Source organism: Montipora capricornis, chromosome 2 (genome assembly GCF_036669925.1).
Source record: "Montipora capricornis isolate CH-2021 chromosome 2, ASM3666992v2, whole genome shotgun sequence".
In the NCBI taxonomy this organism is placed as follows: Eukaryota; Metazoa; Cnidaria; class Anthozoa; order Scleractinia; family Acroporidae; genus Montipora; species Montipora capricornis.
In genome coordinates, this window is record NC_090884.1 from 4,404,830 (window position 1) to 4,427,329 (window position 22,500).

At 39.4% G+C, this 22,500-nt stretch overlaps 1 protein-coding gene across 2 annotated transcripts in view; it reads right to left on the reverse strand.

Moving 5' to 3' along the window:
* The window catches only part of LOC138038515 (S phase cyclin A-associated protein in the endoplasmic reticulum-like), a 39,414-nt gene that overhangs the window by 15,947 nt on the left and 967 nt on the right, over positions 1-22,500 (reverse strand). The window contains exons 1-18 of one of the 2 annotated variants that reach the window (XM_068884400.1): positions 18,634-18,868; positions 16,311-16,581; positions 13,742-13,842; positions 11,818-12,751; positions 11,136-11,196; positions 10,880-10,994; positions 9,358-9,397; positions 8,356-8,427; positions 6,158-6,298; positions 5,903-5,974; positions 5,722-5,805; positions 4,518-4,589; positions 2,769-2,839; positions 2,007-2,088; positions 935-988; positions 750-842; positions 436-534; positions 118-248 (exon numbers count right to left, since the gene is read on the reverse strand). In XM_068884400.1, the coding sequence (XP_068740501.1) occupies positions 118-248; positions 436-534; positions 750-842; positions 935-988; positions 2,007-2,088; positions 2,769-2,839; positions 4,518-4,589; positions 5,722-5,805; positions 5,903-5,974; positions 6,158-6,298; positions 8,356-8,427; positions 9,358-9,397; positions 10,880-10,994; positions 11,136-11,196; positions 11,818-12,751; positions 13,742-13,842; positions 16,311-16,581; positions 18,634-18,692 (2,552 nt within the window). In that variant the 5' untranslated portion in view covers positions 18,693-18,868. Of the gene's footprint in view, positions 1-117; positions 249-435; positions 535-749; positions 843-934; positions 989-2,006; positions 2,089-2,768; positions 2,840-4,517; positions 4,590-5,721; positions 5,806-5,902; positions 5,975-6,157; positions 6,299-8,355; positions 8,428-9,357; positions 9,398-10,879; positions 10,995-11,135; positions 11,197-11,817; positions 12,752-13,741; positions 13,843-16,310; positions 16,586-18,633; positions 18,869-22,500 lie in introns of those variants that run through there. The other variant, XM_068884398.1, reaches the window with a different exon arrangement.

Consider the following 22,500-nt stretch of genomic DNA (forward strand, 5'->3'; position numbering starts at 1 on the left):
ATCTAATATGGTGCATTTCCGGGCATAAGTTTCCTTTCATACCTATCGTTGTTGAATATAAATTCTGCACGGCCAACGTTTGTAAAAAAAGAACCGTCCAGTATATCTAATACCTACTTGGCTGCCATTCTCGTTCGAAGCTTTTTCGCTCTTTTTCGAAGAGCCTTCTGCCTTTCTTGATCGGCTTTCTCAGTTTCACCAGCTTTATCAGTTGACATTTCCTTGATGTATTGCAGCGATATGGTGTCCTTAGGGTAAAAAACAGAATTACATCGACTGTTGATTGTTGCTTTAAATCGACAGACCGACTTTCAAGAGGTCACTCTCCGAGTTACCTGATGTGCCTTTTAAAAGACAAGCCAGGAAGCTCAAAAGACAGGGAAAGTTTCCAGAAATAAAAATAAGTTTCCTACAGAGGACTTTAAACTAACTTACCTTGTCTTCCGGCGTTCCTTTCTGCGTTGGAATCTCAGACAAAGCTTCTTGATGCTTCTTGCCTCGCAAATGACTCAACAAATAAACCTCAGACACAATCTATTAGCAAAAACGTCAGTTGGCAAACAATACGTTCACGGATTACAAATGGTGCTCCAAATTCCAAAGGTTAAAATTATGCGCGCTGCCGTGGAAAGAAAATGCATAGCCATCGACAAAATGGATTGGGTGACTCTCGCAGTGTGAAGAATGTGAATGGATAGCGGATGGAAATGTCCTTTGCTATTTTATGAACGTTCTATTGCTAAACTAACCTGAACGTTGCACAGAGTACAAATCTTCTTCCGGTCATATGGCGTGACAGCAGGAACTTCATCTTGGGTGGAATGGCGTGACACGCTAGCGGCCTAAGAAACAAAGGAAGGACAATTTTGAAAACGTAATCATTAATTTGAATTCAGTACAACAACAACCACAACAACCACAACACCAAACTGACCTTCTCTTTAACGTGCTCGAGTACTTGCTCGTGTCGTCTTGTAGTTTCAGCTTGCTGTTAATGTAGAAAAGAAAGAAAAGAGAGAGAGGGAGAGAAGAAAAATAAAAACATGTGATAATATTAAATGAGCTTCATGTAAGTGTCACGTGCAGTTAGCTTTGAGGCACTAATTGATACATATCAAATCATACGAGTTTTTGAGGAGAGGAGAAAACCGGAGTACCCGGAGAAAAATCTCTCGGTGCAGAGAGGAGAACCAGCAAACTCAACCTTCGTGTGTTGCCAAGTCTGGGAGGCGAACCCGAGCCACATTGCTGGGAGGGAAGCGATCTAACCACTGCCATCCCTGCTCCTCCTATCAGGGTACAGGTTTTGACGGGAAGAGAAACACAAGAGAAAATGGAAGAAAGTCTTTGACACCGAAACATGGCTTAACTGAAGAGTATCTTGCCATTTAATTAACTACTATCGTAGGCATTTGACTACAGTAGTGACATTTCTGGACACAAGTGGCACGTTGAAGTAATATATCAAACACGAGAAGGAGTGTTTCATCGGACATCCAAACACCGAGAAGCGAGTTGAAAAACGAGGCCGAAGGCCGAGTTTTTCAAAAGTTTTCGAGGAGGTTGGACATCTGATGAAACACTCTTTCGAGTGTTTGATATTGCTTCTCAAAGGAATCAGTATTTTAAGAGATATTTGGGATCAAAGTTGGCGAAATTTTATGCTAATTAAGACCACATATCCAAACTTCCTTCTTTGGCTTATGAATTATTAATGTCTTTGAGAAGAACGAGTCACAATACAACAGACGTTATTTTTATCCAGTAACAAGCGACAAGTGGATAACAGAGTGACTGATGAGCTCAAACGAACAAATGTTAACTGCATGCAGCGTAGCAGTTAGTAATTTCATTTGTTTAGCAGCCACATTTCCAGACCGAGTGCTGAACAATTCTTAGCTTTTGCTACTGCTCCAAACTCTTCTCGTCGCAAAGTTTCTCGCCCCAGTTTCCGTACGGATGAGAGGCAGATCGAGACTCGCCAGCAAATATGCTCAAACGCGTACCTTTTGTTGTATTTTCAATTGAAGTTGTTCGGTTGCATTCTGCAAAGCTTCGTTGCGTGCTGCAATACGCATCTCTCTTTCCCTAACAAGAATAAACAGTAAATGTCATTTACGACAGGGTTTTCTTAAAAGCAGAAGAGCCTGATGTTTTGGTCTGTCGCCAACCTGGTTATGTCCAGTAAATTTGACCACACCTTATAAGTTAACTCCGTCTTCATTAGCGAACTATTTTCCCCCTTCGGTCCGAAGAACAATGCAGCGATGGTTTCCGAGATCAAGGAGGTATCATTTCTCTGGGGGGGGGGGGGGGGGGGAAGGTCATTTAGAATACCCTGGAGAACTCCGGTTATATCCTCTTCAAGTGAATTACCGCGGAAAAAGTGGTCATGTCACGTACTTTAACAAAACACCCTATACTTTGATTGGAAAACAATCGAAAAAGAGATTTTTCGCGGCCCTCTGAACAATTAAAGGATGAAAAACATGTCAACTTTCTGTTGGAAACGTTTTTCACAGCCTTAGGCCTGAGCTGGATTCATTCAATTCGGTGTCGATGGCATGAAGTCCTCTTACAATTATCTCGCTTGTAGGCGGATTGCTCGACGGGTTTTACAGATAAAATAAAATCTACATTCACCCTCAAGCGAAGAACCGCAAAAAGCCGCTGTAACTCTATAGTTAAGAAGTTCACGATAACGGAAACAAAGAAAACATCCACAAAATGTCCCCCACCTGCGAAGGAAAAAAGCCATGTTGCCATACCTTGCCTTTTCTTTCGCTGCTTCTTCTCTTGCTTTCTCTCTTTCATGTTTCTCTCGCTTGTACTTCGCTTCCTAAATCAACAATTAAACAACAAAGCGAAGATCTGGATGAACTTTTAAAGCGGGTGTCAATTGACCGAATGCATAAATTTATGTGCTAATGAGACTCACTAGCCTCGCTCTCAAGCAACCTTTCTTTTGTATTTTGTCCATGCAAACGAGGCTAATTATCACATAAACAAAAGAATATTTTTTTGGCCGCCATTTATGCATTCGGTCTATTGAGTGTCGTAAAACAAATACCACAGTAATCACTTCGACCAATCACGGCAGGTGCAAAAACCGCAATGAACCAATCCAAAGTCGTAGCAATTCCGTGCACCTTTCTCAAAGCGCGGGAAAAATCGCGCCTGCAAGTCAAGATTGGATTTGGTTTTCCTTTTCATTGGTTGATAAATTGGCGCGAGATTTTTAAACCAATCACTAGCTAAGCGTAGCAATTGCAATCGCGTAATTACGTTCGACAGTCACTTAAAAACTGCTCTATGACATCCTCTTGCTTGAAAGGTTTAGGGGTTACTTGCCGGCTTTCAATAATTTCACGTTGAACTGAAGCTGGGAACTCTTTAATTTGCAGTTGTTAAGTTGTGAACAAAATAAAGAACAAACCGGCAGCGTTCGCCATTTTGTTTTTTGAATTATTTTTTCTTAAATATTTGAAGTCAATAGCACGGAAATGTTTGGAAAATGGCCGAGTTTGATTAGGATGAGAAGAGTGTTATCCAACAAGGTCGACCCCTCTATCGGCATAATTCTCTCCTTTCATATTTAGCCTGAGTCAATAACTGCCACTTCTGATCATTCTGAATTAAGAATACTCAGTATATATGCTACTTGTTTCCTATTCTGAATCCGCATCTCATCTTACTGATTCCCTTAATCTGCCTCCTGAACCAGAAAAAAATAGAATTTTCCAAAAATCTCTCTCACTAGTAATAAAAAATAATGATAGCCGCTTTTATACTAGAGACGCATTATCCGTCTGGACGAATTTGGGCAAACACTTGTTGTTCGTCTGGTTATGCGTCTCTGGTATAAAAGGGAGTTTAAGATCTGCGACGCGATGGTAACGAAAACGTCATTTTAAATTGCAAGTTCAGGTTTATTAATCTTTTTCGTCATTTTGCCAGCTTGTATATCTTCTAAAAACTAGTGTAACTTTCCAGGAACTGAATTAAGAGGTACGGCATTGAATCTACGACAGAAAAGTCAAATTCGCTGCCTTTTATTCACGTTCTCCGTAAAACTTGAGAATTTCACGTCGCATATTTGCCGAAAACGTGAAAGAAATGTACAAAAACTAAAAATGCACGTGCAGAGCGTGCAAAGCTATTGTTTTTGCTCATTAAATATGTAAAATTTGAGACGTTTTCGTTGCCGTCGCATCGTAGATCTATCTTTCGTTGTTCGTCTTGAACGACGCACAACGGAAGATTACTCGTCCAGACGGACAATGTGTCTTGTCCCCTTCTTTATACTAGAGACGCATAACCAGACGAACAACAATTCTTCGCCCAAGTCCGTCCACACGGAAATTGCGTCTTATGTAGTTCGTCCGGTCCTTACACTGGACGAAGAACACGAGAGACGCATAATTCGTCTGGACGGATTATGCGTCTCCAGTATAAAAACGGCCAATAAGTTACAAAATTCACACTACAATTCATTCAGTATCACGTTCATCACCTACCTGTTCCTGTTTCTTGAGCTGCACCTCTTCAAGTCTTGCCAATCTTTCGGCTTCTAACTGACGACGCCTCTCCTTCGTAAAAATAAAATAACAGAAAATAAAGAAAACGCTTACGAGTATTTATAAGAGTATTAAAACGAAGCAACGAGGGCAGTGGCGACTGATACGAAATTGTCACTTTAAAATAATTCACTGCAAAAGGTCGTTATTACAACTTCAGTATATGAAAGCTGAGGTTTAGAATGAGTGAAAATATAGGCGGATGTGCATCATTTGCAAGACCTCACAGGATTGGTTGAAAAAATAGAAAAATAAATCGACAAATTAAACGGAATAAAACATTGCTCAATTGCGAGTTCAATTTATGCAGGAGTGCGAATGGCCGAATTTATACTAGAGACGAATAACTCGTCTAAGACGGATATTTCGCCTGCAGTTCGTCTAGATATAAATCCGGTGTTTAGACGAATTGGCCTTTTGCAGCTAGTGATCACAAGGTAAAAAAAACCGCAATACTGCGGGAACGCAAATTGTCCACTGGAACATCTAAAACAAAGAAAATTCAGATTATGGTGTTTGTTCCAAGATGGCGGTTTTTGTACCATGCGATCCGGTGTTTGGACGAATCATGGACCAAAAATTCATCTTCAATTGATTCTGTCTGTCAGTACGTCTGTAAGACGTACTAACAGACGAATCAGCTGAAGACGAATTTTTGGCCTAATTTTTGTTCTTCGAACAAAGTATAGGATTCGGCTCTGACTCTTTTTTTTTTTTCGGGTCGCGATTTGGCTGCGCATGCCCAAGTAGGGTTCCATATCCGGTTATCGTATGACTTTTTAGAGAAGGCAGCCCAAGTAGGATTCCATATCCGGTTATCGCATGACTTGGTAACACATCCCATCGGGCTAATTACATAATTTTATAATTCTCCCGGTATGGTTAAGAAAAAGTATTCCATATTTTTATATACCATCGTAAAAACTTGTCAACCATCTGTTCACTGGTTTTGATTGGAATCAATGCGTTAACAACAGTTTTAAATGTGAACAGCTATGCTACGATCGCACTTAAAACCTATCATTGGTTCAAGGAATGTGGACTTTGGACTTCAGACTATGGAATTGAAACTGGATATTGACCAAAATATTGTAACATTAAAAAAACACTAAAATACTGTGAACTTTAATTGTTAATTCCTCACCTGCGCTGCAGCTTCTTTAGCCTGTTGTTCTTCTTTTTTTCTTTGTCGTTCCTCTTGGATATCTTGGAGCCTTGCTTCATGACCCTTGAAACAAAAAATAGTAGTGATAGTATTATGTTATTTTTAAAAGTGGCTTATAAGCCAAAGATCGATCACTAACCCTAAAAAACAGCAACCCTACCTGATGTCGTGAAAGGACTTCAATCTTTTTATTCTGCGCTTCCAATGAGTTTATGAAGGCAATTTCATTCACCTAAATAAACGGACGGTAGAGATGAAATTGAATGACGTCGTCTCTACGACGTCTTTTAACTTGCTTTATTAACTTGCTTTATTCTCGGCAAAACGAGACGGAGTGCACGGCCAGTTTTTTGAATACTGCACAGTTATCTCAATTTTATAAAGGAACAAAGAACAAAGAAGCCTTGATGGGCACCTTCGCGTCCTCTTCCTGAGCTTTTCGTACAATCTCTTGCAGCACCAATAATCTTTGTTGTTCCGCTCTCCTCTGCTTCTCGTCAAGATGTTGCTGACGTTGTTGAACCAATTCGTCTTTGAGCTCACGAGCTTTTTGGACCTTAAAGAAAAACAGCTACTTTAGTGGCTTTCTCTATTTTCGCCTTCACGTCCGGCAATACTTCACTCTCAATATGAAATCATCCAAACACAACATTAAAGAGGCGTGGTTTTCAGGTTTCGGAGATTCATTAGGGACTTCAATTAGAGAGTTTTCGGCCCCATTTAGACGCCGTAGTTTTCATGAGCCGAACTTAACACATTGACTTAATTACATAAAAAGTTCGGTGACTGAATCAATGGGCCTTATTCGCGCGGAGGCCATATTGGCTAAAGACACTAGTAGATTTCGTACCCTGGGCCTCGAGTTGAAATGTTTGGGAACGAGTTTCGGTGGAGCAAAACAAAAGCTATTTTGATTTGGAACGGCTAAGCCGTTCTTTTCGCCTTGCGTAGCCGGGAATTTCGGCTTTAGCACTGTCGCGGGTCGGCTTTCATTCAGAAGTCGAATTAATGCATAAACCTTGTTTTTCCCTTCTATATAATAATCGCTTACAAAATGAATTGCTTTTCTTGGAAATGGCTTTGGAACGGCTGTGGATCGGCCAATTAAGTTCGACATCTGCATTAACAGGTGTGCTTTTCTTAATTTGTGTGGGCAAGAGTGAATTAGAGAAGAGTGTTGATCTATCACTTTGCGGTCTTACCCCAGTACAGTCACAAACGGATTTATTTGTAGATACACTTTGCGCGCGAAACAAACAAAGGGTCTCCATTTTTAACCACTCAGAAGAAGCCATGTCACGAGTGACTGCTTCTGCCATGCCATTTTCGCGGGAACGGGTACTCTAAAAATAGACTCATTAGTGACTGTGCTGGGGAGACCACCCATGCCACAACAACACTCTTATCTAATTCACTCTTGTTGTTGGTCGAAACTCGAATTGGGTTCGGCTCATGAAAAGTACGGTGTCTGAATCGGGCCTACGCAAGGACACCGGCAATGGGTGCGTTCGATTGACCGTATTCCGGAATAGAAATACATGGAATAGAAGTTAGAAATCCTTCGTTTTTACGTAGATTCACATTAAAATTGTCAAACACTTGCTAAAATGCTATTTTAAACATATCTTTATTATCCTTGTTGCTTGAAAACGCCAAACATACCATTTTAAATCCTGTCTCTACGTGTTCTTATTCCGGAATAGGGTCAATCGAACGCACCCTAAAACACGATTACTTAGCGCTACTGTAAGTATTCTGCGATTATCCCATCTTGCTCGCGTTGTACAATACCGCAAAATTATCCTGTAACTTGATGGGTGCGAACGATTTTAAGGCGAAGATAGAAAATGAATGCTACGTTGTTGTATGCTCAAGTTGTCGCCAAAACCTGAAATTTCAGGATTTCACGTCGTTGTTTTGAGGAGTACGGCAAAAGAATGCAATGGAATACGTGCTGCACGAGTAACACGATTCTTTTTCCCTTTTTAGCCGTTGCCACTGCCGAAGCCGTCGTCGTTGACTAAACTCTCTAATATATACGACCGCAACGTCGGCGACGAACACGTTAGGTATGACGGTGAGCGGTTTCGGAGTACAAATAGACAGCGAAAGATCCTCTTTTGCATGCTCAGGTTATCGTCAAAACCTCAAATGCGATGATTTTACGTCGTTGTTATGTGGAGTATGGAAAAACATGTGATAAAATGCGTGCGGCACGTGCCCCACGATTATTTTACCTATTTCAACCAATCATATTATTGTTCTTTGGCGAATTCAGAGAAAGTGATGTGCCTTCGGTTGTCCCGAGTTCAAATCCACAACTCTCTGTAACGTCCAACTGTTTGCCTCCTCAGAGACTTTCTTAACGCTGTGTTAATCATTCAAAATGCTTCTTTCTATACTGAAGGCCCCAGGGGCTTTTTAAAGCTTTAAAAGCTGTAACTAAACTGACGGTGTATGAAAGGTTCTTTCTTTTAATTTCAATCTATCCATTTCTTTATTACTTGTTTACAGAATTTCTTTACTTACCTATTCAACCTACAATGACAACAACAACAACAACAAAACAAAAGCCTTCGGACAGAAACATTGGAATCAAGGTAATATTCCTACCTTTTCCGAGAGAATTTGAAGACTCTGCAATCTTTCCTCAAGTCGCCTTTCCCTTTGTTGCTGAGCTTTTTTCTACATGGTAAAACAATTGACCATAAGAGCCAGTCCGTACAATTGTGTTGTTTCTCTTCACCGCACCGCTTGATAAACGCGCAGACTTCGTAGTTCAGTTGTATTCTTTCCGATGGTGACTCGTACGAGTCGAACCTACGACCTTCAGATTACTAATTCGGATTCTCTAGCCCTGAGATATAGAAGACTAGTGAGAGCTGGGTGGCACGTCCCAAAATACTGCTAGGACTCAAATTGTCGAAACAGTACGTTCTCAAAGTTGTAGTGAAGGAGTGGCAAATGTTAACCCAGGTAAAATAAATGACTGTTTTGTTTCAGTTTTTACTGCTGTCAATCATATTTGCGATAACAGTTGGAGCATTTTTCAACTACAAGAAACCGACAAAGTGCATCCGCCAATCACACTGTTTCGCAAGTTAATGTTAAGTCACGTGCATAATTTGATTACCAACAATGACATTGATTGACATTGATTTCAACCTTTGATCTTCAAGCTCTATTTCTGTTAACCAGATTTTGATGCTTACCTGTATCTACTTGAAACTAAGCACCGCCACAGAAGTAAGTGAGTGTACTTTGTAAAGATTATTGTCAAAATTGTCATTCGGTTAACTCTAGCGTTATTTACATATTCAGATCAAACAGTTGTTGAGTGGGTGGGTTGTTGAATTGTCCCGAATCAACTCGAAGCAATAATTAAATTACAACTCTACGAGTTGTGGCGGAGTTTGTGCATTGCTGCGCGTTTACACGAAACACCGCGGAATGTGACGGACTCCTTGTTACGTTCCGCTCACGCTATTAGGGGCAGCAAAAAACCAAAAAACAAAAGCGTTTATCGACATTTGAGCTACAGTGTAGCATGGCTATTCGGTCATTTATTCGTTAACTTAAAGAGGATCTACCCTAGCTATGCGATACAAAACATACTTGTTTTTCTTCATGAATGCGAATGACTTCCTCCAGTGGTCTGTTGACAAATCAAAGGAAAACAAGGGACAGGTAATTCAATGGTTTTCGTAGATAAAATGAAGTTGCCTTTGCCATTAAACCTGATCATGAAGATAACGGTAGTAATAACAATAATAATAATAATAGAAATAATGATGATGATGATGATGATGATGATGATGATGATAATAATAATAATAATAACAATAATGAACCACATTATTAGTGACTGCAAGTACCTGGCACAGAAAGAGTACAAGAGAAGACACGACAATGTTGCCAGGTTGGTCCACTGGACGCTCTGCTATAAGCATGACTTGGGTAGAAGTGAGAAATAGTATGATCACCAACCGGATAGTGTGGTAGAAAACGAGAAATGTAAGATACTGTAGGATAAGACCATACAATGTGACCACGTTATCAAGGCCAGAAGCCCTGATATTGTTGTTGTTGAAAAGGAGAGTAACAAGGCAATTGTTGTGGATATTGCTTCACCGTGGGATCACAGAGCACACATGAAAACGGAGGTGAAAAGATTGATAAGTACCAAGATTTGAAGAGGGAGATTGGAAAACTATGGGGTATCAGACAGCAGGAAGTTGTTCCCGTAGTTGTTGGTGCATTCGTAGCCGTAAGCAAAAGGTTGGATACATGGCTTGATATGCTGGGGATTACCATTAGGACAGGATTGCTGCAGAAAACAGCTTTGTTACGTTGGGAACAGCACTTGAGGATTTTAAGGAAGGTGTTGGAAAGATGAAGGAAAAGGAATGACTCAAGGGATCTTTGACCATTGGATATGTCTCGCTCCCTTGGTGTAATGTCAGTATAACATCCACCAGAGCTAAAGCATTAAGACAATAATAATAATTTGTGGATGGTAAAGTGACTGGCAACAATTGACGAGAAAACATACAACACCGGAATTTAGAAAGAATAGTTTATTGCAGTACTTTTGACAATGATGACAACTTCAACCGTGATGATGATGGTGGTGGTGGTGGTTTTGGTGGTGGTGATGATGATGTTGGGAGGCGGCTTGGTGTAGTGGTTTGGGTGTTCGGTTTGCACGCGGTTGCCCCAGGTTCAAATCCCGTTCTAACTTCTGGTTTGGATTTGTTTCCGGTTGTCCTGGATTCAACTCTACCACGCTTTATAAAAAGCCAACCGGGGCCGGTTTCTCAAAGCCTGGTTAGCGCTAACCGTAGGTTAAGAGGTATCAGAACCTATAGGTTTCCATGGTATTTAACGCCGGTTAGCGCCAACCATACTTCGAGCAACCAGCCCCCTGGTTGTCTCCTGCCAGTTGGGTTCTCAACTTCTCAATCATGTTTCTCTTTAAGTTTGAATTCGATCTGATAAAGATTACGGCAACGACGCTATTACAAATACTGATGCATAGGACAACGCGAGAGGAAACGGATAAAAACGACAAAATTGCTGCATCCCGAGCAACCAAATAACTTTACAGCCGTAATGGTTTGATTACGAAGTTATTCACCTTTTACGTGAAGGAGAGGAGAGTCTCTGGTGAAGATGCACAGCTCGCCCAGGGAGCCTCTCAGCTTGTTCCACTAAATCTCCCCAGCTGTTCTCCTGGTCAGGCGAATGCTCCGCTGCAACACAGCATAACATTAACAAGATTAATATCATTGAAAAGGAACATACCTCAATTCTTCTCAGTTTGTAAAATTCACCTACCAAGCGATAATGTACACATTTTGCAATTTTCTCCTATCAAAAAAATTTTTTCATACCATCGTACTTGGCTATCATCTCTTCCCATGTCAGAGGACTTTCGGAGTTCGTCAACATGGTCTACAACAAAGAATGAAAGAAATGCAGAAAACAGCCAATGCCCAACGTTTTCCTGTTAAAAAATTACACTGGAATACAAAGTACTATTTAACGACGTGGTTTCTAATTAAAATGACATGTTCCCACAGAGGAGAGAGATGTAGCAGCGTGCTTGCGGTTAGCGTTTGGCGTTTTGCCAAAAATCCAAGCATAATTTCTGATTTTCTTGCATTTCTCGCCAGTTACCTACAGATATCGAGCGAGTTTCAGAAAGCGAGACAAAAGGTAGAATAAAAGGATTTTCCTATGATTCTTCTATGACAAGCACCAGAACGTAGTTTGCCGTTTGTTGCAAACCCAACGCTAAATCTCTGTATTTTCCTGCGCTCGCTGCAAGCTGCAAGAATTTGTTTACATAATCATGACTGGCTCATCAATAATTCAAGTCTCTTGTGATTGGCCGAACTAGGAGCCCATGAGTAAGTGCGAACACCTGTCCTATATTCCTGTCACGGCGTTTTCACAGGACCGATTTATTTTTAGATTGAATTTCCCGCGAATGAGACTCCCGAGGAAGCCACGAGGGAATCGAAATGGTATAGTCCAAAAATACACACCACCCATTCAATGATACGAACTTACACTATCCCCATTCGTGGTACCGCTACAATTCAAAGGGTCGATTTCTCCCATTTCACTGATATCCTCGCATTCCTCCTTCTGCTCCATGTCCGAAATTGGACTCTCGCTTTCACCGTTTATTGCTGTCACCAGTTCTTCTTCCTCTGCAATTTCCTTGACCAAGCTTTCCTCGAGTTCAATCACAGAGGCAATCATCTGGTTTTGACATTCCTCAATTTGCTTGGACAAACTCTCCTCTTGCTCCGTGGCAGCAGACAGCGCTTTCTCGTGCTCGATGTCTGATAAAGAAGCCTGCTCTTCCAAGCCGTTGTCCTCTGGAGGTGTTTCTACCTCACGGACAAGGGTTGTTTCCGAAGAATTCTCCGTAAATTGTAACGGTATTGAAGTTGTCTCACTACCAGCATCTTCGCCGATATGAACTTCATTACCATCAGAATTGCAATTTGCACCATTCAGAGAATTTTCCGGCGTTGAATGATTTAATTTCATGTCTGGCTTTCCACTTGGCACACGGTCATGAGAGAACTTGTTTCCTTTCCGTGAATTAACACCGTGTAGCTTTCTGCCACGGTGTACAGTTTCCCAGCCTTCTTCATCACCTGTGTCATTTTCATGATCTGCATTTCCAAAAGAATTCTTCGATTCTGAACTTGCAATGGGTCCATTGATTGCTACTGTGCTTTTCACAACAGCAGGGACATTCGGTCCCCTCGAAGTAGTTCCACGAACTTTGTCTGCCCAAGATTGCACATGCCCTGGAGTGGCTACCTGACTTAGCGACTGGTTCCCTGGAGAAGCTGCCTGTGAATTGAAATCCAGGCTGAGGACTGGACTAGTGGCACTTTTATCCAATGTCGACTGCGAAACGGGAGCACTTGAGAACAAGGTTTTGCCTGGCGAAGATTTTCTAACTTCCCAAGCAAGCGAGGTTGGCCTGAGGAAATAAATACATGCACGAGTTTGTTCAAGGTACTTAATTGCAAATCAAGAAAACTGACATTCGTTTTAGTGGCAAGGTTACTTGGGCATCACGGCTATGGTTAGAGTAACTTTTGCGTAGGGTTACGAGTCGGAGAAAAACCTTGCGACATTTATCCTCTGATTGGCCTGGACAGATGAGACTTTATGACGTTTATCACACATTGCATCTCTTTACCTTGCACTACTGGACATACTTGCACACTGAAACTAAGGCTCAACGCTAAACCTAAGACTTGCAATCAAGTCACTACCGATTTTACTGGTGAAAATTCTGACATACACGGATAAGCTCAAGAAGGGCACTTTTGTTTGTTTTTCTCATGCTGAAAAATGATAACTGGTTGAACCGCAAGCATATGCTTGCATTACATTGTATGTGTGGACATACAGCAGTCATGATTACAAGTTTATTTACATCCTAGTGAAATCTCTAATCTTGTTGTGGTAAGTTAACAACTGCACTGGGTACCTGAGATGTCAAAGACCTCTCACGCCACAGGGAGCTCTGAGACGGAGACTGCTCCCAAGGTATTACAAACCCTGGCAACCCATCTATGAGCCCCCAAGAAGCAGGGGAGACAGCCATACTTGTTCAAAAGGTGGATAACGCCATTGGAAAGCACAATTTGTTTTGCAATGACTTATACACTGGATAGTGATTTATCCATCATCATGATGTACAGTTTATGTACAGTTTGCGCTTTGGTCAATTAGTAGAGTTAGCGCTATATAAATTATGTTAAATTAATTAATTAATTAATTATCCAATGGATAGCGCTATCCATCTTTTTAACAACTGGGGCCAGGCAATGAACACAAGTCATCGTGATGTACAGTTCATGCGCCCTGGTCTAAAAAATCTCTGCCCATCATACCTACATAGATGGTATTGCCCAGGGTTGACTCCATACAATTGCATTTAACTGCATTACAAAAGATGTACCTATTCTTGTAATCTGCCTTCTCAAATGCATCTTGTACATTTATTCTGTCAATCAAAGCACTGAAATCTCGACGACACTGGTCCAACATCATTATAACCTCCTGTTAAAACAAGAAAAAAAAAATGTTATTTGCCAGATGGGAGGTCCGTTAGCTAAAAACTGTGACAGAGGTCTTGAAAATGCTGCCTGAGGCTGCAGGCCGAGGGCAGCTTTTTCAAGACCAAGGTCACATTATTTTCTTTCACTACACAGACCAACCCTTAGCTGGTAAATAACCTATTTATTTTTTTCCTTTCTCTCACTCTTCCTCTCTGAATTCACTTTTTTAATTGTTGACTTGCACCGCACATGATAGTGAATGCAGTAAGCGACTTACAAACTAAACGTTTCAAAGAGAAATATTTTTATTTGAATCTATTTTCACGCCTCTTCTGTATGTAAACAGATTCTGTGTCAAAAAATTGAAATTTAAGGTCATTACACAAGCTCACGCAACCAGGGCTAGGATTCCGTCCGGAATCGCCAGCAAGACAGAAAAATTCTGCCTGCTCTCAGAGCAAATCAGATTGTAGGATTCACAGGATTCCACCCGCTCACGCATTGAGAAAAAAAAATCGTTTATTTCAATAGACCATTTTCCAGTTCTGTGCTCAGTCACCAGGCCTTTGAATAAAACTGAGGATGGAGTTGACCTTGCTTTGATACAAACCTCAAGAGTTTCTATTTACATTATCAGTGACGTTTGTATCAAATCAAGGTCAACTACAGTCTCGCTTTTATTCAAAGGCCTGGTAACTGAGCACGGAACTGTAAAATGGTCTATTGGAAAGCTAACAGGCCAGCTGGCCCCTACGTTTTGAGATTTGGTCGCCAGCTCAAGTACTTAAGTCACCAAAAATTTTCGGCCCTTCATGCCAAGCCAAAAGTCAGAGCGCTGGATAATTTGACTTGAAAATAAATCATTGGACAAAAATTTAATGTACATCAATCACAAGTTAGCATTGCTAATTAATTAATTTGATTGTGAAGGAGTCGACTGTTCCAGACATGGTGATATGATATCCGCATTTATATACTCATGATCCTTGGAGGTGCTTTTAATTTCGCAAACCCTTCCCTTAACATGCAAACAGACTCAATTTGTGCAAAGGTATTCACTTGAAAACAGTGTGAGCCTTTGCACTTATGCTAATGCTAGAGAACACTAAATTTCCTCATTATTCTATTCACTACATACCTTAAGGACAGTGGTACATTTTTTTTTTTAAATTAAATTTTGATTAACACAATTCATTATGAACAACAATAATTATTTCATTTCTTTCTTATTATTTCGGAGAATTACAGTTGAACGGAAAAAGTGCTATGTTATATACGTAAGCTTGAAACCAATTTTAATACTGGGTAATGTTCTCACCAGGCTGCGCCCTTGCAGGATTCACGCACAAAAAATTCGCAATCGGCGCACAGTAATCTACAACACTATGTGACCCTGAAAGGTTTGGAAAATACTTGTTTATAGTTCATCAATGGTTAGAATGTTTTTTCGAAGTTTCACTAGGCAAAAAAGCAATGTGAACCTGTGAATCAAACAGGACGAACACAGTTAACCCGCCAGACGGAGGCTAGTTTGTGGTCACATTGCTGGCCACATTTACCGAAAGCTCAATTCTCGGAATATTCACTTTGCGGTCCGTTCAACAAAAAAGATTAACATTGTTCTTTTCAAGCTCTAAAGCTAGGAGGTTGGAGGTACAAGAAGCCAATCCACCTGTAGAAGACAATTTTGTTCCAAATAAAATTAAGAGTTTTTAGAAAATCTTGGATGTGATGAAGTTCGTGAAAGATGTAGATTTCAAAGGCTACGTGCATTAACGCATAAAGTATAGACTGCTATTGGACATTCATTGCACTCCTTTTGATGAATAAAAAAATTAAATAATCTAGCTTAGCGGCTATGGCCCGGTTGCTCAAATCCTGCTTAGCGCTAACCATTGGTTAAGAGATATCAAAACCTATAGGTTTCCATGGTATTTAATGCTGGTTAACGCTAACCATGCTTTGAGCAACCTGGGCCTGACTGGCGACTAAGTAAGAAAAGTTAGTTGCCAGCGAATAAAATCTAGTCGCATTGCGACCTCAGCGGTCGAAATGTCAAGCATTGATAATTATTATACTCCAATTAACCCATGGACTCCTGAACCGTCTGGTATTAAACTGAGTAAAATCGTCTCCCAGGGCTGCAGGGATGGCGCAGTGGTGAGAGCACTCACCTCCCACCGATGTCGTCCGGGTTCGATTCCCAGACTCGGCATCATATGTGGGTTGAGTTTGTTGGTCCTCTCCTCTGCTTCGAGAGGTTTTTCTCCAGGTACTTCAGTTTTCCCCTCTCTTCAAAAACCCAACATTTGACTTTACATGTATTTGCCTTAATTGTTGATTTCAGTTTAAAGTATCCCCAATTAGTGTTCCTTTCCTTTCCTTTCAATGGGTTAACAAATTAAATTTTAAGATCTGTTTGCAGAATAGTTAATAACACAAAAGTCACACAATACAAGTACATTGTACCTGGCATTCAACAATGCTCTCGTCAGCCTCGCATGTTCCATAGATTTCATCCACTGCCCTTTTTAGGTTATCAAAGAGGTAGCTCCAATAACGGGCTCTCAAATCATTTTTCTTTCCTGAAAATGAACCAGAAAGCTTCCTGCTTCCTGAGCGAGACCTCCCTGGTGATTTGGCACCTCCCTTCTGTGCAGGGGATCCCTCCCTGTCTGAAGAGCCAGACTTCTCAGGTGTGGACGTGCGTCTCTTATTCATCATCTTAGCTTTAGACTTTCTACCTGTGAATTAACAATGATGACTGGAGTATAAATTTTTGACAAAATCCCAGTGTTGCCAAGAGGACTCCAACCAATGACCTCCCAAATTCTAGTTTGGTTGCTCTATCCCTGGGATAATCGGAGGCTTGGGGGTGCCCAACCATAACACTACACTCAAGGTAGCAATAATTTGTTTGTATAAACTTAGGGAGAGGTAGACAGTAATATTGCCTTTCACCAAAGTACATGTAGAACCAAAAGAAAATAGCTTCAATTCACAAGAAACATGGTACTAAATTTTGAAGGGATTTTATGTTCTGATGCCAAATTGCCGATGACACAAAATTACATGTAATAAATTAATAATAAAACAATCAGACAATACCAGTATTTACTCAATATTGCATAATTTGACATAGTTTATTTCACTCTGGTTGATTTCTGAGTCAAGGATTACTACAATATGATAATTATGATTATTGATTATATATCCTGATACAAAGGCATACCACCGTAAAGAAGCTTTCAACGAGACTTTTTCTAGATCCAAGGTTAAATTGATCAAGTTAACTTAGCACACTAGGAAGTGGCCTTTGGGTCAAAATTATTTGAAAGTGCTTCGACCTAAACTCAAATATTTTTTCGTAGAGACAATATTAATTTCCCCAGCAAAAGTAAACATGTTTTACCATTCTTATCTCAAAATTTCACTTTTTGTCCACCTCGCAAGACATGCAAAGTTATCCAAACTAAAGTAGCAGTAATTTGGACCCATGATCATTTGTGACCTTAAATTCAAGATTAGACCCATGCCTCTCACATTACGGTCGTGGGTCCAGATTATCCCTAGTTCTGCCAATTTTATATGGTTTGCACGGCACAGAAAAAGTGGAATTCTGGGTGACAATGTTGACATATGTTTGCTTTCGATGGGAAGATCTAATTAATTAATTACAACATCTTTCTTACAACAGCACCATTAAATTTAAAAAGGGAAATTTATAGCAATTAATTTAACTTAAATCAGGAAAAAGGCAGATTAATAAAAAGCTTTACTTCATGAAGTAAAATGTACAAAGTAGGAGGAAAAATATGTTTAATGGACGTGCAAGAAAATCACATCCTGATTAAAACAAAAAAACATTGAATTTAAGTCTGAACCATTGATTAAATTTTATCTTTCACTGTAAGCCTCTGACAGAGTCAGACTAACTGTCATTATCCTTACTTAAGGAAAAGGTACAGTGTACTAAATTCAATGGAAACCATTTTTCCAATGATACATGTAACATTTGCAATTCAAATAGTCTGAGCACCAAGACAAACGAAATAAAATACAACTTCAATAATTTTCAATAGAGGAGTGATAGTTAATTGTCTGGAGGTACATGTATTTACATCCTTTTTTTAAGAGAACATAAAAATCGCACATTCTTACATGTAAGATCATGAAAGTGAAATAAACATAATATTATAATATCTATTTTTATGGAATGAAAGAGAAAGAGATGAAAATGAAAACAAAACACTCAGACAAAATGTAAACACTGTTTGGACATTCTGGCCCTTTAAGAAAATACTGTAATTACCATGCCGAAGCCTTTCAAAAAATATACAATCACTGTGGGGTATTTTTCAGACAAATACATGTATTACTAACTAGACAAACCCACATGTAGGCAACATAAAAATCAAAACAACAACAAATAAATTGTTAGCTGCATTTTACAAAACCTACAAGTGCAGTAGCCTTCAACTACAAGATATTCAAATATTATTCAAATTGCAGTTTGAAAGACAGTGGGAAGCTCTGCAGGTTTCCATTAAAATTGAAAGTTTCATTGATTAATTTTTCATGTCGTCTAAACTAAAGAATACTAATTTTATGAAACCTCCTTCCATCCTTACAAATACAGATCCTTTCGACTAAAATGCAGGGGATCTAAAATGCAAAATTTATCACTTAAGGTTAAAAGAATTAAAAGCCACCTCAACTAATTCCAGATCTAAAATCCTACCAAAAGATGGCTAATTGCCTCCGCAGCTGACTGTACAGTACAACATTTTACCTACCCTTTTCAAACTGATCAGATGTAGTCACAGAAAAGTTTTGTTTGTCTCCCCACATGGGTGTGTATTTCTGATTCAAAACCGAGAAACAAGATAGTTGATAGAAGCACCTGTCCTCTGTTTAATTGACAGGCATGAATTCGGTATTATTGGATTTTGCTTCAAAGAATGCACTATGCAGTTGTCTTGGATCATACATGTAACTGGCCAACTGAATTGTAATCAAATGAGAATTAATATCAAATACATAAAATAAATGTACATGTAGAAATGCAGCTTGCATATTATTAACAGTAGACAATGTGTCTTTGAAAAAATTAATTATTCATAGTGACAAGAACAGTTTCACTGTTGGAGATATTTTAAGCACTCCATGTGCAATACACTGGAGTCTTGCATATTTTTATTTTTATTTTTATCAGTGGAGTCACAGCTTGGATAAATGAACTTCAGATTCTTGACATTACATTTACTTAGCACAACATAATTATTATTGCTATAACAAATTATTACTTGTTCTGATAAAAAAAGTAATTTATGAGGAAATTTATTTCACAGTCCATTACATGCACAACATGTACCATGAAGATCATCAACTTTTTTTAAGAAATCCTTTTTTATAATGATAGTGATTATGATACTAACAATAGGACATTAATGTAGAATTATTACTTGACGTACAACAGGAAACATTTCATTTTGACAGAAATTCACTGGACAAACTACACATGCAATTAATTAGAAAACTATTTAGCAACATTAACTAAAAAAATAAAAGGTAAGAATAATAAGTCTAATAGCACAATTTGTTCTTATGGGACGAATAATAAAATATTTAATTACAAAGTATCATGGGGAATTGGGATGAGTTGCTTAACTTGGACAAGTGGATTTATAAGAGAGTGAACTGGTCCAGAGATAGGGAAGTTCAGGTGAGTAAAAAGACAAGTCTTGAGAAATGTGAAATGTCTGTGAAAAGTGTTATAGAGGGGGTGGGTACAAGGGGTATTCAAGGAGGGGGCCACCTGGAAGATACGAGGAGATAAATGTGTGAAGGAAGGGTGGGGTGGGATAGAGGCAAAAGGGCAGATCAGGGAGGGGTAGGAGAAGTATAATACAGAAAAGGAATGTCTTGTTCTTTTTGAAACCCCCTTAAAAAAAACCAAGCCCTTGTTTTTTAACTACACCTCCAAAAAAAGGAAAATCCCTTTTTAGACAGTTGGTAAAATAAACCAGTTTAAAAATTTCATCTGGATCAAAAATTTTGGGCTGGTTCAAAAATCTTGAACTGGTTTAAAAAGAAAATGAACCAGGGGACGAAATTGAACTATGACATATACATGTATGTGGGTTGAGTTTGCTTGTTCTTTACTCCGCTGAAAGAGGCTATGTAGAATAATATAAAATTATGTGAAAAAATTACTTGATTCTGAATGGCTGAGAGCAGTGCAGTTCAAGTGTAACAGACTCCAAACGGTGTAATACCATTGCAAATCTGGATTATGATTGGCTAATAAACAATAGGCTTTGGTCAGAACCAATCAAATCTTTTGTTTTCAAATCAAGCGTGCACCCTTGATGGCGCAATTATGGCGCAATTTTTTTCCTGATTGCATGATACGTGTGCGTTTCTTCTCTTCTGCTTAGCCATCTCGCATTTTTTCATGTATATTATTAATAAGTAATCACATGATTTTTCTCATGCAATTTGGAATAAATTAGCACTTGTAAATTTTTTCAAAGACTACAAATTGCATTTGCCCTAAGGGCTTGTGCAATTTTGGTTGTTTTTAAAAAAAAATACTTGTGCTTATTTATTCCAAATTGCACTCGAAATCATGTGATTACTGACAGTACCTATACTTATTGGCGTATCACTTGTGCTCGACAACTATGCAACCATTTTACTCGTCAATGGGGAACCCCTGGGAGTCAATGGGTTAAGACTGAATAATAAACTGATCATCATCGTTTTTGTCGTCATCACCATCGTCATTATTACCATGGGATGAGATACCGTATTTACCCCTGTATAAGTCGACCTTTTATGGCCTCAAAAGAAGCTCCAAAAATCGCCCTCGACTTATACATGGGTCAAAGATTTCGAGCCAAGTTCCAGCTAAATAATTTATTCAAAATTAACATCATAATGTGGTCTTTGGGCATAACGAATGCAGTGGACAAAAGACTTCAAAATGAATGTAATTAAGCAATTCCAGTTGAAATGAAAAAGAAGTTGTTTTACTTTAAATGTTGAAGATACTCACAAGCACAAATATGAAATAGACACTGGAAATTTTTGTTTTCCAAAGGCGGAAAGCTCTAAAAAACATTCTTGTTTCTTCAAATAAAACGCGATCCTTCAATGGCTTAGTAACCTGGCACAATACCTCGTGTTTGCGTGCAAGCATGATAGTCACTCGTGTTGCCTGAAAATGCTGGTTGGTAATGATTGTTTCTTTATTCTTTATACAAACCTAGATGATTTAAATGCTTTTGAAAACTTTGTATTGTTTGGTTTATGAGTTTTGTTTCGTTTGCCATGTGAGAAATTATAAGTCAAGCACCAAATAAACCTTGCACATTTCGCATCGTTTTTGAAGTTATTTTCAAAGATTGACTCCTGCTTCTGTGATGTTGTGCTTATCCTCTAAAGCCCTTTATCCTTGAACAACGAAACAGGTTAGTTTGAGGTTTACATGTTCGATTTTCTGAGAACTTTTTCGAAATTCAAGGACAAAATGCCCGCACATACAACAATCGCTGAACCACAAAACTATTAAGCGCTTGAGGCCCTTAACTTTTGTGAATCCACAGTTCCAGAAATCGAAGAATGCAAGATTAGTATCCCATGAACATTTAGCAAAGAAATTAAGAAATTGCTTTTTTTGCCATCAAAAATTGGGGGTCGACTTATACATGGGATCGACTTATACACGGGTAAATACGGTAATCACAGTGACTCACTGTTTGAGGCCACTGGAGGAGTAGTTAAGCCCAACAAGGGTGTCTGGCTACCTGCAGGAAGGGTAAGTACTATCAAGAATGTGTGCTCACAAGGACCAAGAGATGGGAAAATTATACATGTATTTTTCACTTTCAAAGTTACACGTACATGTAACAGATCTGAACTGTTTGCTTCAGCAACCAGCAGGGAAAGAACAGAATCTCAAATGACAACATTACATTATAGCCCCTGGCACACTACTCCAATCACATGGTCCCATTGTCCTGGGGGTGAGGGGGAGGGGGGATGTTTGCACCAAGCTGGAAATGGACCCAAAAGGATAACAGTGTCTCAACAATTTTGAAGCCGATTGAAGCAATGAAAATAAAAATGAACTTGAATACATAATGAATTTATAATGAATGATGATGGATGATAATGATATGAATTTATAATGAACTCGAATATATAATGACTTTTCGCATTTTAAACTTTTTAACCGGCTTTAACTTTTTGCCATGGCTCGAAGCTCACTGTATTGAGCATGTGCGGTGCTTACTCAGAGACCGAATCATAATATAATACTTCATGTTGTGTGGGATCACTTAACAACAGCGGGATTACTGTAAAGGAATGCGCAGGACACAGCGGGCTCAAGTCACAGTCAGCACACATACAGTATAATTATTATGGAGCATGCGGTTTGAAGAGTGCAGTCCAAGGTTGCGAACGGTGGTTTATTCAAAGTGAGTTTCGAACCATGGCAGAGGTCTCTTTCCCGTAATTGTCAGCCTGGCGACCACAAAAGAGACCTTTGCTAGCAGGCAAGCCTACAGTGAGCGGCGGGTCTAATTTGCAGGTCACAGGTATCCTAAACATTCGTAAAAGCTAACCTTAGGCCTAAACAGGCCTAAACAAA